Source organism: Hyla sarda, chromosome 3 (assembly GCF_029499605.1).
Source record: "Hyla sarda isolate aHylSar1 chromosome 3, aHylSar1.hap1, whole genome shotgun sequence".
Lineage (NCBI taxonomy): Eukaryota > Metazoa > Chordata > Amphibia > Anura > Hylidae > Hyla > Hyla sarda.
Window position 1 is genome coordinate 321,644,047 of NC_079191.1, and position 17,421 is coordinate 321,661,467.

Below are 17,421 nucleotides of genomic sequence, written 5' to 3' on the forward strand. Positions count from 1 at the left end.
TTAAAAAAACAGGAATTTATTCACCACATGTTACCAACAGCAACGTTTCAGCTCATAACTAGAGGCTTTTTTCAAGCATGCTTGAAAAATGCTCTAGTGTTGAGCTGAAACCTTGCTGTTGGTAACATGGTGAATAAATTCATGTTTTTTTTATCTATTTTTGGAGTGCTGTGCCATTACTTGTTGGACCATCTAAATGGATCAAGATCGGACCTAGGACGCCGGGCACCCACATATTTTTTCTGTCTGGTGGTGCTGCGACTACTCTGGTATTTATATGTAGGAAGCCTTTTTGGCTGTATTTGTGCGAGGGGGCGTGAATTCCCACGCCCCCCCACACCTACAGGCGGGGCCATGCAGGAGGCACCGCTATAAAACGCCCCCCGCAACTTACAGGCGGGGCGTACATGGTTTTCAGGATGGAGCGGCGTTCCGGTAGCGGTAGGCCCGGGTCACCCCGGTATATTATACTCGATAGTCGGCCCCCCAACCCGTTACCTGAGTTCCCCCGCGAGGCGCTCCGGGAGCCGGCCGGGTGAGGTCACTCACCCGCGCCAAGACAAGACTTTCAGCCGTGCTTGCTCCCAACAGCAGCGGTCTGGGCTGAGCGCCAGCCCGGTTCTGTGCATCAGCACGCTGCTTGTCCTCTGCCGGCATTCCCGTGGCTCTTGCGGTGTGTGTCCTGCGCTTCGGTGCGCCGGGATGCCACCGCCGAGTCACATGATGTGCACGGGGAAGAGCTCAGCCACAGCCTGCTGGCAAGAAGTTAGGCTGGCCAGGCAGGCTGATAGGTTGCCACCATAGTCGCAAGCCCAGGTTGGTGTGTCTCAGCTGGGGGTCCCTGATTGACTACCACCAGGGGTGCAACCGGAGACCAGTCCAGCAAGTCCCCCCCGCATGTGCAGTACATGTTTCTTCACCCCGGTCCTGACACGCTGCAACAAGCTCCCCAGCTGTGGTCAGACCGTCTCTGAGGTGCATGCTCGGCCTACAGCTGTTTCTTACACACAGTACAAAGTTTAGCTCATTCGGTTTATTGTAAATTCCTCGTGTCCACTCAGAACATTCATGTTATATATCTCATTCATGACTTCATCATAGTCCGTACAGTCACCAGTAGCATTTATACTGTGCAGTCGCTCATAGCATTCATACCGTACAGTCACTCATAGCTTTCCATGCAGTTATACTGTGCAGTCACTCATAACTTCATACCGTGCAGCAGGGGCGGATCCAGAGTCTAGTCTCAGGAGGGGCACTATTAGAGAATTTTGCGTTGGCGGACACAAAATAAGGTGTTGCTTAACGAACTTATAATATTATTAAATGTATCCAGTATAATAATCAAATATACCAATTACCACAGAATGGGAAAGGGCTAAAGAAGTTTTTACCATTTAAAACTACAACTCCCAGTATGACCTAAGTAGTGGTGAGGAGATGCTGGGAGTTGTTGTTTTACCAGACAAGAAAATAGTATTGTACAGCTCACCTCCACCAATTTCTGTGCACGGGTCCACACTCGGCAAAGTGCTAATATTCCAGGCAGAAGAACAAACGATGATCCGGCACCAGATATAAGACTTGCAGCTTTATTTTCTCCGTATCAAAATTGAACAAACAATACACAGTAAAACCAACTCCCTCCACAGTCATACGCGTTTCAAGCGCATGCGCGCTCTTCCTCAGTGACGTTGTGGGTCTGACAGGTAAGGATTCTTATTTGTACCTGCGCAGGTGAGGAATAATTTCATTACCCCGCCTACTTTCAGGTTACTTATCAATCCCCGTTAGATCTCACAACTGGGTAGAGACTTTGCGTCTTTCAAAACACTCATTTAAATTTAAAAAGGAGGTGTTATAAAATAACAACACTGTATTCAACACCTTATGCTTAGCAACACATGATTTTCTATCTGTAATATACAATCAATAAATTTACGATATGCGTGTTACATCAATAATGGAACAGCAATTCACGTCTTACATTCATGCCGGACGAGGCACGCGTGCCAAGAGTGAACTGCCAGAAGGCTTCCCTGTGTTCCAACCTTTTCCTAATGCATCCTTGCCTTATATCCAGTTTAACCAACTCAATACCATATATTTTAAATCCTGATATATTGCCACCATGTACTATTTGGAAATGAAGAGAGGCAGCAGATTTATTTCTATTTAAAGCCCCCACATCATTAAGGTGTTCTAAAGAACGCATTTTTAATTTGCGGGTGGTATAACCTATGTATTTTAATTTGCAATGTATACACTCAATCATATAAATTACGTTTTTACTATTACAATTCATGTTGTTGTTTCACCCATCATTATTGCAAAACTTACCAGTGATGGGACAGTCGGGACACTATACAATGATATCAGTGACTACAGGTGACGTTTTCTCTATAGTCTTTCCTTATCTAATTCAGATGGTACATACCGCCAGGTCCAGCTAAATGTTCTCACTGCAGAACTTGATGCCCAGATGGCTCTTCACTATGTCAGCGCATTCTGATCCTCTATATGAAAACAATTATTATTAGAAACCTTCCAAACATTGTATCCTTTGAATATAATACTGGCACACTGTACCCTCTGAATATAATTCTGGCACACTGTACCCTCTGAATATAATTCTGACACACTGTACCCACTGAATATAATACTGCCACAAATTGTACCCACTGAATAATACTGTCACACATTGTACCCACTGAATATAATACTGCCACACACTGTACCCCTGAATATATTACTGCCACACACTGTACCCACTGAATATAATACTGCCACACACTGTACCCCCTGAATATAATACTGCCACACACTGTACCCCTGAATATAATACTGCCAACCACTGTACCCCCTGAATATAATACTGCCACACACTGTACCCCCTGAATATAATACTGCCACACACTGTACCCCCTGAATATAATACTGCCTCACACTGTACCCCTGAATATAATACTGCCAAACACTGTAACCTCTGAATATATTACTACAACACACTGTACCCCCTGAATATAATACTGCCACACACTGTATCCCCTGAATATAATACTGCCTCACACTGTACCCCCTGAATATAATACTGCCACACACTGTAACCTCTGAATATATTACTACAACACACTGTATGCTCTAAATATCCCTCTGAATACAATACCATGATGTATTGTGGCTAATGAAAACCGTACTACCCCAGAAATTCCTTATACCTTCTGCCCCTTATATATAGTAATAATGCCCCATCCTGTGCCCCCACATATAACTATGACCCACCCTGTTCTCCCTCATAATAATAATAATGCCCTCTGTCCTGTCCCCCTAGCATATAATGCCCCCTTGTGCTATGCCCCTCACATATAATGCCCCTGTAATGTTCCCCTCACATATAATGCCCCTGTAATGTTATAATGCCCCCTGTCCTGCACCCTCAGGGGGAATTTTAAGTAAGGGGCACAAGACAGGGGGGGCATTATAAGTGAGTGGCACATGACAGGGGGCATTAAATGAGTATGCTTTAAAGTGTCCTCTTCTCACCCCTATAACCCTTTTCTTTTTCCGCATACAGGACTATATGAGGGCTTATTTTTTGTGCTGTGATCTGTTTTTGTCAGAACCATTTTTATTAAGATTTTTTTTTTTGTTATTGAAGTGACCAAAAACTTTGATATTTTTTCATGCTTTCACCTTTCAGTGTGCAACTTAACTATTATATTTTATTAGTTCACACATTTGTGCATGTGGCGCTACCAGATATGTTTAGGGTTTATGTATAGGGTTTTCCTTACATTATTTCATTAAAAAAATTGGAACAAAGGGTGATTCAAACTTTTATTAGGCAAGGGGTAAATCACATTTATTACTTTTTTTTAAATGCATTTTTTTTATTTTTTACTTTTTTGGTCCCCATGTATAGGCCGGTATAGGCCAGTGAGAAAAGGGACATAATACTGCGGGACTATATACATCAGCTGTGCTGTACCCACTGCCCTGGCTACTATATATATATGTTTATGTGCATAAATATAGCTGCCAGGGCAGTGGGTACAGCACAGATAAGCTGATGTATATAGCCCAACAGTATTATGTCCCTATATACGAATGTCTGTGCTGAACTGGCTAACACATACTACATATATTATATACGTAATATGGGCCAGGCAGATGAGGGGGGGGGGGGGGGGATTAGGGACAGTTTAGTTGATGGCAGGTACTTTTTATTATTGGTCTCAGTATACAGTGTTAGGTTCGACCCCAAGGTCGAGTCGTCTTCTGTCGGTGGATTCGGACTGTGAGTTATTGGTCTCAGTATACAGGATTTGGTCAGTAACAGTATGATGGTAATATGTATGGTGATGAACTGTATCCCTTGTATACTGGTTTTATTGGTTTGGTAACAATATGATGGTAGGGTTGCCACCTTTCTTGTCAAAAAATACCGGCCATGCTAATTTGCATTATTAATTATATATGCTTAACAGCCGTTGGCTGTCCGGGCATGCTGGGAGTTGTAGTTTTGCAACAGCTGGAGGTGCTCTGGTTGGGAAACACTGGTATAGGTTATGGTGCAACATTCCGGGAGTTGGAGGATTGGTTGGATAAATACCGGTAATTGCATTGCCGGTACTTTTAATATAAAAAAATATCATCAGGGTGGCCAATATACCAGCTGTGCTGGTAAAATACCGGCCAGGTGGCAACCCTATATATTTATATGTGTGTGTGTGTGTGTGTGTGTTTATGCTTTACATTTAGAGGAAGACAAGAAATGGAGAAGGGATACATGATTATTTTTTTCCACTTTTGTGCAGAAATCAGCTACAGTGTTACTTTTGGCTGGAGAAGACTCAGAGGAGGTGGTGGGGGTTTGGCTACATTATGGAAGACGCTGACTCCGGTTGGCTCATTTTTGCCCCGTATGCGGTTTTCCACCAAACCTCAAACCATGGTCGACTGTCTGGGCATGCTGGGTGTTGTTGTTTTGCAACAGCAGGGGGCCCCCTGGTTGAAAAACCCTGCATTATGATTTAAGAGTGCTGAGACAGGGGAGAGAAAAGTGCCTGGTTTGTTCCTCAGCCCCCAGGCTGACAACAGCAGAGAAGGATGCAGAGGGAGGGGAGGCAGACTGCAGGGGGCAGGTTTTGGGAGGGTTACAAAGATGATGTAAGGCACAGAGAGCCAGCACTGCTATTGAGGGTGGGAGGGAGTCAGAGACTCACTGCACAGCAAAGCATTATGGAACTTGTAGTAGGAGATGCAGGCTTCAACCAGGAAATGCTGCTGCTCAGCTGCAGAAAACAGAGGCAACATTGAGCATAGGATAATATAAAAATGCACAAAACACATGAGTGGGAGATAAAGGAATATTATTGATAGCTGCGACTTCTACAGGAAATTATGTGTAGCATAGGCTCCCAGTATACATATGTATATCCCTGCCATGCTGCCCATCTCCTCTCCCATTACCCCTGACCTCATAGCTCAGCCTCCTGAACCTGGGAGGGGTTAGCACGTAGCTGGATATAGAAGCTGTTAGGCAGCAGCAGCAGCTACTATCTATCCGGTCTCCTTCTTATGCGATATATAACAGGATCAGATCCCCTGTAGCCGGTTGTAGTTGTTGTCCCCGACGATCCGTATGGATCTGTTCCCTATACCGTAGCATGGTGCAGAGGGGCACAACAATAGCGCACGCAGTAAATAGCCGGCTGTAGACGGGGTAGCCTGCACTTTACTATCCACCCCAAGGGATGATGTATACTTTCGTGGTGAGGGATGAGAACAGCACAGTGTATGCTGAAGTGTCCAAGATCCTCCTGGCCACGGGACAATGGAAGCGACTGAAGAAGGACAATCCCAGGTTTAATCTCATGCTGGGGGAGAGGAACAGGCTGCCATTCGGGAGGTTGGGTGAGTCCAAGGAGATCGTCGTGATATCCGTCTTATTATTTCCATTCTTGATCTGTTCCTGGCTTTGTATTCAATAATGGCATTTAAAAACTTGAATGCTGATTTAACCCATTAAGGCTAGATTTGCATTTATCAGCAGCAGTGTCCGATATGTGATCAAGTCTTTTCACCATTGTTACAGTCCAAGCAGGGGGCAATAACAATGTAGCAGAGCGTGTGAACAGTCAGCTCAAGACAATAGTCCCAGTAACAGATGGATTGACACCAAAAGTTGTCGCAAACAGAGCCAAACACTATAACTTCAAGATGAATATTTAGGAAGTCCCGTGGCATTTCAGCAAGCCCTTTACTATGGGTGTAGAAGTGCAAGAGACTGCATTTGGGTGTTGCCTACTGCACCACAGGGGGATCTGATACAGTGCTGCTGCAGAGCTCTCGCAGAATCCTGTTACTTTTAGCAGGTCTATTCAGACTATGGTCCTTGATCTCATCTCTATTGTATAGAAAGTGTTACTTTAAATGCAGCTGTCATAGATGGACACACAAGATTTGCTACATGTCCGATAAACAGACCTGGTATGTATTCAGTGTGGGATTGTGTGCCCAATAGTATTGGAAACATTGTCCATTGGTTGCTTTTTTTGGCATTGATACTTATGGGACATTTTTTATTTTTTTAGTCAGCTGTAGTTAAAGTTGTGCTAAACATCATATCAGGCTAGGTTCATGCTGCATTTTGTAGTCACTAGTGTCATTGGCATCCTGTCAAAAAAGGGATGCCGATGTGTACTGTAGCGTATTCCAACTGGCCCCATCTATTTCAATAGCTTGAACAAAATCTCCTAGTGACTTTATGCAGCCTGCTTTCTGTTGTAATACCCCAATGGAATGGGTCTTTTGGCTGCATTAGAAATCCATCAGAATGACTGATGACCTATCCTCAGGATAGGCCATGTCTGAATGGAGGGGTGCCAACATTTGCCACCAGAGCGGATCAGCTGTTAGCATGAGCCACAGCACCCATCACTACACACAAAAAAATTGACAGAAGCTGTGCGCAGTGGTGGTATAGTGGTTGTGCCAGATTACTGTGGCTAAGCTCCTATTGAAATGCATCGGGCACAAAACAGAGTAAAAAGTCCAAGAAACAATGTGAGGCAGTAATACACTTGCATTTGTGGCTCTGCCCTTTAGTTGGAGAGCAAGAACTAATCTGACTCTCTAGCTCCTCCCAGGGTTTATATGGTGGAGACTCTGGAGGGGTCCCATAAGTAACCCTGTAGGTCACATGGTCACTGGTACCTTCCTTGGTTACAACACTTAGTAACATTACTTAAAGGTATATGACAAGTTATATACATTACAATAGATAACACAGGTGGTAGTTAAAGGGGTACTCTGGTGAAAACCTTTTTTCTATTAAATCAACTGGTGGCAGAAAGTTAAACATATTTGTAAGTTACTTCTATTAAAAAATCATAATCCTTCCTGTACTTATTAGCTGCTAAATACTACAGAGGAAATTATTTTCTTTTTGGAATGCTCTCTGATGACATCACGAGCACAGTTCTCTCTGCTGACGTTATTATAATAATAATAATAACGCTTTATTTATTGTTGTCCTTAGTGGGATTTGAACCCAAGTCCCCAGCACTGCAAGGCAGCAGTGCTAACCACTGAGCCACCATGCTGCCCTTAGCATATGTCTGCTATGCATGGTTGCTAAAATGGACAGAGAAGTCAGCAGAGAGCACTGTGCACGTAATGTCATCAGTGTTCCAAAAAGAAAGGAATTTCCTCTATAGCATTCAGCAGCTAATAAGTACTGGAAGGATTAAGATTTTTTAATAGAAGTAATTTACAAATATGTTTAACTTTCTGCCACCAGTTGATTTAAAAGAATAAAGGTTTTCACCGGAGTACCCCCTTTAACCCCTTCCCGACCTATGACATACCTGTACGTCATGGGTGGCAAGGTGTTCCCGACCCATGACATACAGGTACGTCATGGACATTACTGCCGCTACTCGCGGCATCCCGCAGCGCCCGGAAAGATGGTGGCTATCACTGATAGCCAGCCATCTTACCGTGCGACCACGGGGGGTTTCGTCCCCCACCCCCCCCAGCGATCGCTGCTATCAGCTGGTCAAATCTGACTAGCTGATAGCAGCGTTTCGCTATCAGAATACTTAGCAGCGCGGTGTGTGAGTTCCGATCACGGGGATCGGGACACACACCGCTCTGCTAAGTGTCCCTGACCTGTCCCTCGACATCACTTACCAGTCCGAGCGGTGTCCCGAGCGGTCCCGGCGTCCTCCGTGCGGTCCCGACGTCCTCCAGGCGGTCCCGGCTGCGCTGCGTCCCGGAGGTGAGTTTCCGGCAGCAGTGCGGCATCTTCATTGGCAGCAGTGAGATCGCCGTAAAGCGATCTCACTGCTGCCTCTGAGAGTTTCAAAACTGCAACTCCCAGCATGCCCAGACAGCCTTTGGCTTTCTGGGCATGCTGGGAGTTGTAGTTTTGCAACATCTGGAGGTCCACAGTTTGGAGACCACTGTATAATGGTCTCCAATCTGTGCTCTTCCAGATGTTGCAAAACTACAAATCTCAGCATGCTCAGTCTGTCCAGGCATGCTGGGAGTTGTAGTTCTCTAACATCTGGAAGAGCACAGATTGGAGACCATTATACAGTGGTCTCCAAACTGTGGACCTCCAGATGTTGCAAAACTACAACTCCCAGCATGCCCAGACTGCCCAAGCATGCTGGAAGTTGTAGTTCGGCAACATCTGATCCTTCAGATATTGCCGAACTACAACTTCCAGCATGCCTTGGCAGTCTGGGCATGCTGGGAGTTGTAGTTTTGCAACATCTGGAGGCACACTAGTTGGGAAACATTGTCCGTTTCCTACCTCAGTGCCTCCAGCTGTTGCAATTGTTGCAAAACTATAACTCCCAGCATGCACTGACAGACCATGCATGCTGGGAGTTGTAGTTTTGCAACAGCTGGAGGCACACTGGTTTGGAAACACTAAGTTTGGTTGCAAAACACTTGAAAGTTTATTCCTTAACTTAGTGTTTCCAAACCAGTGTTCCTCCAGCTGTTGCAAAACTACAACTCCCAGCATGCACGGACAGCCAAAGGGCATGCTCGGAGTTTGCAACAGCTGGATGTTTGCCCCCTCCCCCCAATGTGAATGTACAGGGTACACTCACATGGGCGGAGGTTTACAGTGAGTGCTGCAAGTTTGAGATGGCGCAAATTTTGCGCTGCAGCTCAAACTTCCAGCGGCAAACTGGCTGTGAACCTCTGCCCATGTGACTGTACCCTAAAAACACTACACTACACTGACACTAACCTAAAATAAAAAGTAAAAAACACTACATATACACATACCCCTACACAGCCCCCCTCCCCCCAAAAAATGAAAAACGTCTGGTACGCTACTGTTTCCAAAACGGAGCCTCCAGCTGTTGCAAAATAACTCCCAGTATTGCCGGACAGCCATTGACTGTCCAGGCATGCTGGGAGTTTTGCAACAGCTGGAGGCACCCTGTTTGGGAATCACTGGCGTAGAATACCCCTATGTCCACCCCTATGCAAATCCCTAATTCAGGCCTCAAATGCGCATGGCGCTCTCTCACTTTGGAGCCCTGTCGTATTTCAGGGCAACAGTTTTGGGACACATATGGGGTATCGCCGTACTCGGGAGAAATTGCCTTACAAATTTTGGGGGGCTTTTTCTTCTTTAACCCCTTATGAAAAGGTGAAGTTGGGGTCTACACCAGCATGTTAGTGTAAAAAAATTAATTTTTTACACTGACATGCTGGTGTTGCCCTATACTTTTGATTTTCACAAGAGGTAAAAGGTAAAAAAGACCCTCTAAATTTGTAACGCAATTTCTCCTGAGTACGGAGATACCCCATATGTGGGCGCAAAGTGCTCTGGGGGCGCACAACAAGGCCCAGAAGGGAGAGTGCACCATGTACATTTGAGGCGATTTGCACAGGGGTGGCTGATTGTTACAGCAGTTCTGACAAACGCAAAACAATAAATATCCATATGTGACCCCATTTTGGAAACTACACCCCTCACGGAATGTAATAAGGAGTGCAGTGAGCATTTACACCCCACTGGTGTATGACAGATTTTTGGAACAGTGGTCTGTGAAAATGAAAAATAAAATTTTTGATTTGCACAGTCCACCGTTTCAAATATCTGTCAAACGCCAGTGGAGTGTAAATACTCACTGCACCCCTTATTACATTCCATGAGGGGTATAGTTTCCAAAATGGGGTCACATGTGGGGGGGTCCACTGTTCTGGCACCATAGGGGCTTCCTAAATGGGACATGCCCCCCAAAAACCCTTTCAGAAAAACTCACTCTCCAAAATCCCATTGTCGCTCCTTCCCTTCTGAGCCCTCTACTGCGCCCACCGAACATTTTACATACGCATATGAGGTATTTCCTTACTCGAGAGAAATTGGGTTACAAATTTTAGGGTGATTTCTCTCCTTTTACCCCTTGTAAAAATTAAAAAATTGGGTCTACAAGAAAATGCGAGTGTAAAAAATGAAGATTTAGAATTTTCTCCTTCACTTTGCTGCTATTCCTGTGAAACACCTAAAGGGTTAAAACACTTACTGAATGTCATTTTGAATACTTTGGGGGGTGCAGTTTTTATAATGGGGTCATTTATGGGGTATTTCTAATATGAAGATCCTTAAAATCCACTTCCAACCTGAACTGGGCCCTGAAAAATTACGATTTTGAAAATCTTGAGAAAAATTGGAAAATTGCTGCGGAACTTTGAAGCCCTCTGATGTCTTCCAAAAGTAAAAACTTGTCAATTTTTTAATGCAAACACAAAGTAGACATATTGTATATGTGAATCAATATGTAATTTATTTGGAATATCCATTTTTCTTTCAAGCAGAGACTTTCAAAGTTAGAAAAATGCTAAATTTTCAAAATTTTCATGACATTTTTAGATTTTTTACCAAGAAAGGATACAAATATCAGTGAAATTTTACCGATAAAATAAAGTAGAATATGTCACGAAAAAACAATCTCGGAATCAGAATGATAAGTAAAAGCATTCCAAAGTTATTAATGTTTAAAGTGACAGTGGTCAGATTTTCAAAAAATGCCCAGGTCATGAAGGTGAAAATGGGCTGGGTCATGAAGGGGTTAACTACTTAGGGAACACAGACAAAAGGGGGCCCCAGGAGTTACTGAATAGAGTCCACATGACAGGGCAGCAATGATACAGGGGAGCAACTCCTGTACTGGCCCACCACAAACTAATGTCAAACATGCCGATTCTCTGCTGGCAATTTTTCCATAGCTACCTAGGTACAGACCTCAGAATGCACAGAATCTATTAACATTTTAATGTTAGGAGTACAGTATTTGATAAGGCCTCTTGCTAACAGTGTGTAATCCCCCCCAGTACAAGATCTAGGAAAGTCAGTAAAGGTAGACCAAAAGAAACAGCAAATCAACAAAATTTAGCTAAAGAACCAGAATTAACAAAAGCAAGACCTGATTGTTTAGCTGACATATAAGGAGTGCATACAGGTAACAGTATGTTCTTGGAGATTTTTGGAAATACCCTCTCACCTAGGCAGTCTTTTTGATAACCACCTAGGCACTAAAGTTTTCAGCAGCAGCCATTTGGGATAGTTTTGGGGACATGCTGACTCTGAGACCCAGGCCCCAAGAAGTTGGATCTGAGATGAAAATAGAGTCTCCCAGAAGGTGAGAAGCTTTTCTCCCAATAAAATGGTCAGGGTTTCGAGCGGCATCATAGAAAGAGTCACTTGTGTTGAAGACTGTGAAGTCTCATTATTATCATGACTATTATTAGTATTCCCTTAGAACTCCCTTAGTTTCAGGGTGCTGTACAAATAATAAGGGGTTTTCAAGTTGCTTTTGAAGGTCTTGGTGATGAGTAAGATATGTTGAGGTACTGACCTCCGGTGTATGGGGAAAGCACAGGAGAAATCTTGGAGATGGTTGTGTGAGATATAGACAAGGAGAGAGAACAGACAAAGGTTTTGAGAGTATTGGAGAGTATTTGAGGAGTGATATAAAGAGATTAGGTCAGAGATGTATAGAGAAGACAGGTTGTTTGTGGCCTTGTATGTCATGGTTAATAGTTTAAACTGAATTAGTTGGACAACAGGTATCCGGTAAAGGGCGTTGCAGAGGAGCAGCAAGAGGGGAAGTAGAGGCAATAAGGGTTTGGATGTTTTGGTTTGAAGGACAGAGCAGAATCTAAGGCAATCCCAAGGCAGTAGACTTGTGGGACTGGGCAGAGAGGGGAGCCATTGACCGTGATTTATAGATCAGGTGAGGGATGGTGGAGTGAGATGAGGGGGGGAAGAGGAAGTAAAGTAGTTGCCCATAGCAACCAATCACAATGCTTCTTTCATTTTTCAGAGGCCTTTTTCAAAATGAAAGAAGCCATCTCATTGGGTGCTATGGACAACTGCACCAGGCTTCCTCTGCATGGGTTTTAATAAAACTCCCCCAATGAGTTCTGCTTTCTCCACCTTGAGTTTTACAAAACAAGACAATAAGAAAATTATAGCTGATAGACACTCTGGGAATCTGGATAGTATACAGGTGATGCCCAGACCAGAAAAGAAGATTTGAGTGTCCTCAGCATAGAGGTGGTACTTGGAGCCATGGGATTCTATAATCTATCCCAGGTCAAAAATAGAGGTCCCAGGACAGAGCCTCAGGGGAATCCAACAGTGAGAGGGAGAGGTGAGGAAGTGGCTGGTGAGACACTAAATGTACATTTGGTAAGATATGAGAAGATCCAGAAAAGGGCCAAATTTGTGACACTAAATGATGAGTGAGTTTGTAATAGGAGTGAGTGGTCAACTGTATTAAAGGCAGAAGAAAGAACAAGAAACACAGAATATTTTCAAGAGGCATTGGCAGTCAGCAGATCATTGGCCACCTTTGTCAGGGTGGTTTCTATAGACTGGTGGGAATGGAAGCCAAACTGAAGGTAGTTAGAGTGAATTGGATGAGAGGTAAGAGGAGAGTTCAAGGTAAATATTATTTTCAAGAAGTTCTGAGGCAAAGTGAGCAGGGGAGCTAGCAGAACAAAGAGGAGGGGTCGAGAGATGGCTTCTTGAGGATGCGTGTAATGTTGCATGTTTAAATAAAGAAGGTGAAATGCCAGTGTTTAGTAATAGGTTGAAAAGCTGTGTTAGAACTGGAATCAACAGTGTAGTAGCGTTGGGGATAAGTTGGGATGGATTTGGGTCAAGTGTTCAGTTGTTGAGTAGTTTGGAGAGAATGGTTACTGGGGCGTCAAGTTGCTTTCTTAGATATTGTCAAACTAGGTTGTGGACTGGAGGGACAGTTGAAAAGAAGAGAATGTGAGAAGGTTATTGTCAAATGTGGAGAGGTGTGTTTGTGGGTTACATATGGAATAGAGGTGGGGCAAAGGACCACTGTGAGAGATGAAAGGAGGAGGTTAGTGATAGAAGTTTAGAGGCGGCTAACTGAGGTGTGTTGATGGGGATGTTAAATTCATCCATGATTATAGTGAGCATGTCCAGTGAGAGAGAATGTAGAAGCAAGGTAGTAAAGTGGTATGTTAGGGTGATTAGGGGGCCTGGTTGGTAGATCATCCCCAGTCGGAGGTTGGAGGAGGAGTAGATGTGGTCACTTACCATTAAAAAAATGAATAAATAGCAATCAAAAAGTCTGATCAAAACAAAAATGATACTGATAAAAACTTCAGATCATGGCGCAAAAAATGAACCCTCAAAACGCCCTGTACGCATGTAGTTAGGATTTTTTACAGAAGTCTGACAAAATCAAACCTATATAGGTAGGGTATCAATTTAATTGTATGGACCTACAGAATAAAGAGTTGTCATTTTTATCAAAAAATTTACTGCGTAGAAACGGAACCCCCTAAAATTTACAAAATGGCGTTTTTTCTTCAATTTTGTTGTACAATGATTTTTTTTCCGTTTCGCCGTAGATTTATGGGTAAAATGAATGACATCATTACAAAGTAGAATTGGTGGCGCAAAAAAAAAAATAGCCCTCATATGGTTTTTTTTAGGTGCAAAATTGAAAGGGTTGTGATTTTTAAAAGGTAAGGAGGGAAAAAAGAGAGTGCAAAAACAAAAACGCTTAGTCCTTAAGGGGTTAAAAGAAAATGTTCTCTAATGGGGTACCCGTTTAATGTGTTCCACCCTGTTACGCCGAGAGCTCCGGGTCCCTGCTCCTCCCCGGAGCGCTCGCGGCGTTCCTCTCTCTGCAGTGGCCCGGTCAGACCCGCTGACCAGGAGCGCTGCACTGACATTGCTGGCGGGGATGCGATTCGCATAGCGGGACGCGCCCGCTCGCGAATCGCATCCCAAGTCACTTACCTGTCCCGGCCCCCGGCTGTCATGTCCTGGCGCGCGCGGCTCCGCTCGTTAAGGCGCGCGCCAGCTCTCTGAGATTTAAAGGGCCAGTGCACCAATGATTAGTGCCTGGCCCAATTAGCCTAATTAGCTTCCACCTGCTCCCTGGCTATAATACCTCACTTCCCCTGCACTCCCTTGCCGGATCTTGTTGCCTTGTGCCAGTGAAAGCGTTTAGTGTTGTCCATAGCCTGTGTTTCCAGATCTTCTGCTATCCATATTGACTACGAACCTTGCCGCCTGCCCCGACCTTCTGCTACGTCTGACCTCGTCTCTGCCTAGTCCTTCTGTCCCACGCCTTCTCAGCAGTCAGCGAGGTTGAGCCGTTGCCAGTGGATACGACCTGGTTGCTACCGCCGCAGCAACACCATCCCGCTTTGCGGCGGGCTCTGGTGAATACCAGTAGCATCTTAGAACCGGTCCACCGGCACGGTCCACGCCAATCCCTCGCTTACACAGAGGATCCACAACCAGCTAGCCGAATCGTGACAGTAGATCTGGCCATGGATCCCGCTGAGGTGCCGCTGCCAAGTCTCGCTGACCTTCCCACGGTGGTCAACCAGCAATCGCAGCAGATTGCCCAACAAGGACAGCAGCTGTCGCAGCTGACCGCCACATTACAGCAACTTCTGCCACTGCTACAGCAGCAACCATCTCCTCCGCCAGCTCCTGCACCTCCTCCGCAGCGAGTGGCCGCTCCTAGCCTCCGCTTGTCCCTGCCGGACAAGTTTGATGGGGACTCCCGACTCTGCCGTGGATTCTTATCTCAATGTTCCCTGCATATGGAGATGTTGTCGGACCAATTTCCTTCAGAACGGTCTAAGGTAGCGTTCGTAGTGAGTCTTCTATCTGGAAAGGCTTTGTCTTGGGCCACACCGCTCTGGGACCACAATGATCCTGCCACAGCCACAGTCCAGTCCTTCTTCGCTGAAGTCCGTAGTGTCTTCGAGGAACCAGCCCGAGCTTCTTCTGCCGAGACTGCCCTGCTGAACCTGGTCCAGGGTAATTCTTCAGTAGGCGAGTACGCCATCCAATTTCGTACTCTCGCTTCCGAATTATCTTGGAATAACAAGGCTCTCTGCGCGACCTTTAAAAAAGGCCTATCCAGTCGCATCAAGGATGTGCTGGCCGCACGAGAGATTCCTGCCAACCTGCAAGAACTTATCCATTTGGCCACCCGCATTGACATGCGTTTTTCTGAGAGACACCAGGAGCTCCGCCAGGAAAAAGACCTAGATCTCTGGGCACCTCTCCCACAGTATCCTTTGCAATCTACGCCTGTGCCTCCCGCCGAGGAGGCTATGCAAGTGGATCGGTCTCGCCTGACCCAGGAAGAGAGGAGTCGCCGTAGGGAAGAAAATCTTTGTCTGTACTGCACCAGTACCGAACATTTTTTGGTGGATTGCCCTATTCGTCCGCCACGTCTGGGAAACGCACGCACGCACCCAGCTCACGTGGGTGTGGCGTCTCTTGGTACGAAGTCTGCTTCTCCACGTCTCACGGTGCCCGTACGGATTTCTCCTTCTGCCAACTCCTCCCTCTCAGCCGTGGCCTGCTTGGACTCTGGTGCCTCTGGAAATTTTATTCTGGACTCTTTGGTGAATAAGTTCTGCATCCTGGTGACCCGTCTCGTCAAGCCGCTCTACATTTCCTCGGTCAACGGAGTTAAATTGGATTGCACCGTGCGTTACCGCACAAAACCCCTCTTAATGTGCATTGGACCCCATCACGAAAAGATTGAATTGTTCGTCCTTCCCAATTGCACCTCTGAAGTCCTCCTCGGTCTTCCATGGCTCCAGCATCATTCTCCCACCCTTGACTGGACCACCAGGGAGATCAAGAATTGGGGTTCTGCTTGCCGCACGAGATGCCTCATGTCTCCTCCCAGTCCCGTCAGGCAAGCCTCAGTGCCTTCTCCTACACCTGGTCTCCCCAAGGCCTATCAGGACTGTGCCGTGCCTCCTCATAGCCCCCGTCCTGGTGACACCCTGCCCGTGCCAAGCTTCACCCACTGCCCTCCCTCCCCATTCCCACTCCTGCTGAACTGCCTGCCTTTGAGGAAACCCTACAATCACTCCCAGTGTCCTCGTCCCATGTGAAGCAGTTGCCGGACAAAAAAAGGGAGAGACCTAAGGAGGGGGGGGGGGGGGTACTGTTACGCCGAGCGCTCCGGGTCCCTGCTCCTCCCCGGAGCGCTAGCGGCGTTCCTCTCTCTGCAGCGCCCCGGTCAGACCCGCTGACCGGGAGCGCTGCACTGACATTGCCGGCGGGGATGCGATTCGCATAGCGGAACGTGCCCGCTCGCGAATCGTATCCCAAGTTACTTACCTGTCCCCGCCCCCGGCTGTCATGTCCTGGCGCGCGCGGCTCCGCTCGTTAGGGCGCGCGCGCGCCAGCTCTCTTACATTTAAAGGGCCAGTGCACCAATGATTGGTTCCTGGCCCAATTAGCCTAATTAGCTTCCACCTGCTCCCTGGCTATAATACCTCACTTCCCCTGCACTCCCTTGCCGGATCTTGTTGCCTTGTGCCAGTGAAAGCGTTTAGTGTTGTCCATAGCCTGTGTTTCCAGATCTTCTGCTATCCATATTGACTACGAACCTTGCCGCCTTCCCCGACCTTCTGCTACGTCTGACCTCGTCTCTGCCTAGTCCTTCTGTCCCACGCCTTCTCAGCAGTCAGCGAGGTTGAGCCGTTGCCAGTGGATACGACCTGGTTGCTACCGCCGCAGCAAGACCATCCCGCTTTGCGGCGGGCTCTGGTGAATACCAGTAGCATCTTAGAACCGGTCCACCGGCACGGTCCACGCCAATCCCTCGCTGACACAGAGGATCCACAACCAGCTAGCCGAATCATGACACACCCTTTCAGTAAGGTCCTGGACCAGCTGGGTTAACCTGTGCATTTGGCCTACCACAGCACACGTTGCATCTAAGCCGTAAAAAAGTTTGATATGGTCCGTGATTTTGTCACACGGGAGGGTGACAGTGTAGTGCTAAACTCACCCCAAAAACTTGGATGATGAGTGAAAACAAATAAGACTTTAGACATAAAGCATCATAA

General features: G+C 46.1%; 1 protein-coding gene across 1 annotated transcript in view; it reads left to right on the plus strand.

Annotated features, from left to right (window-relative positions):
* Window positions 1-5,465: 5,465 nt before the first annotated feature.
* TTL (tubulin tyrosine ligase) overlaps window positions 5,466-17,421 on the plus strand; it is a 55,449-nt gene continuing 43,493 nt past the window's right edge. The window contains exon 1 of the mRNA XM_056567191.1: window positions 5,466-5,916. Within this exon, the coding sequence (XP_056423166.1) occupies window positions 5,757-5,916 (160 nt within the window). The 5' untranslated portion in view covers window positions 5,466-5,756. The remainder of the gene's footprint in view (window positions 5,917-17,421) is intronic.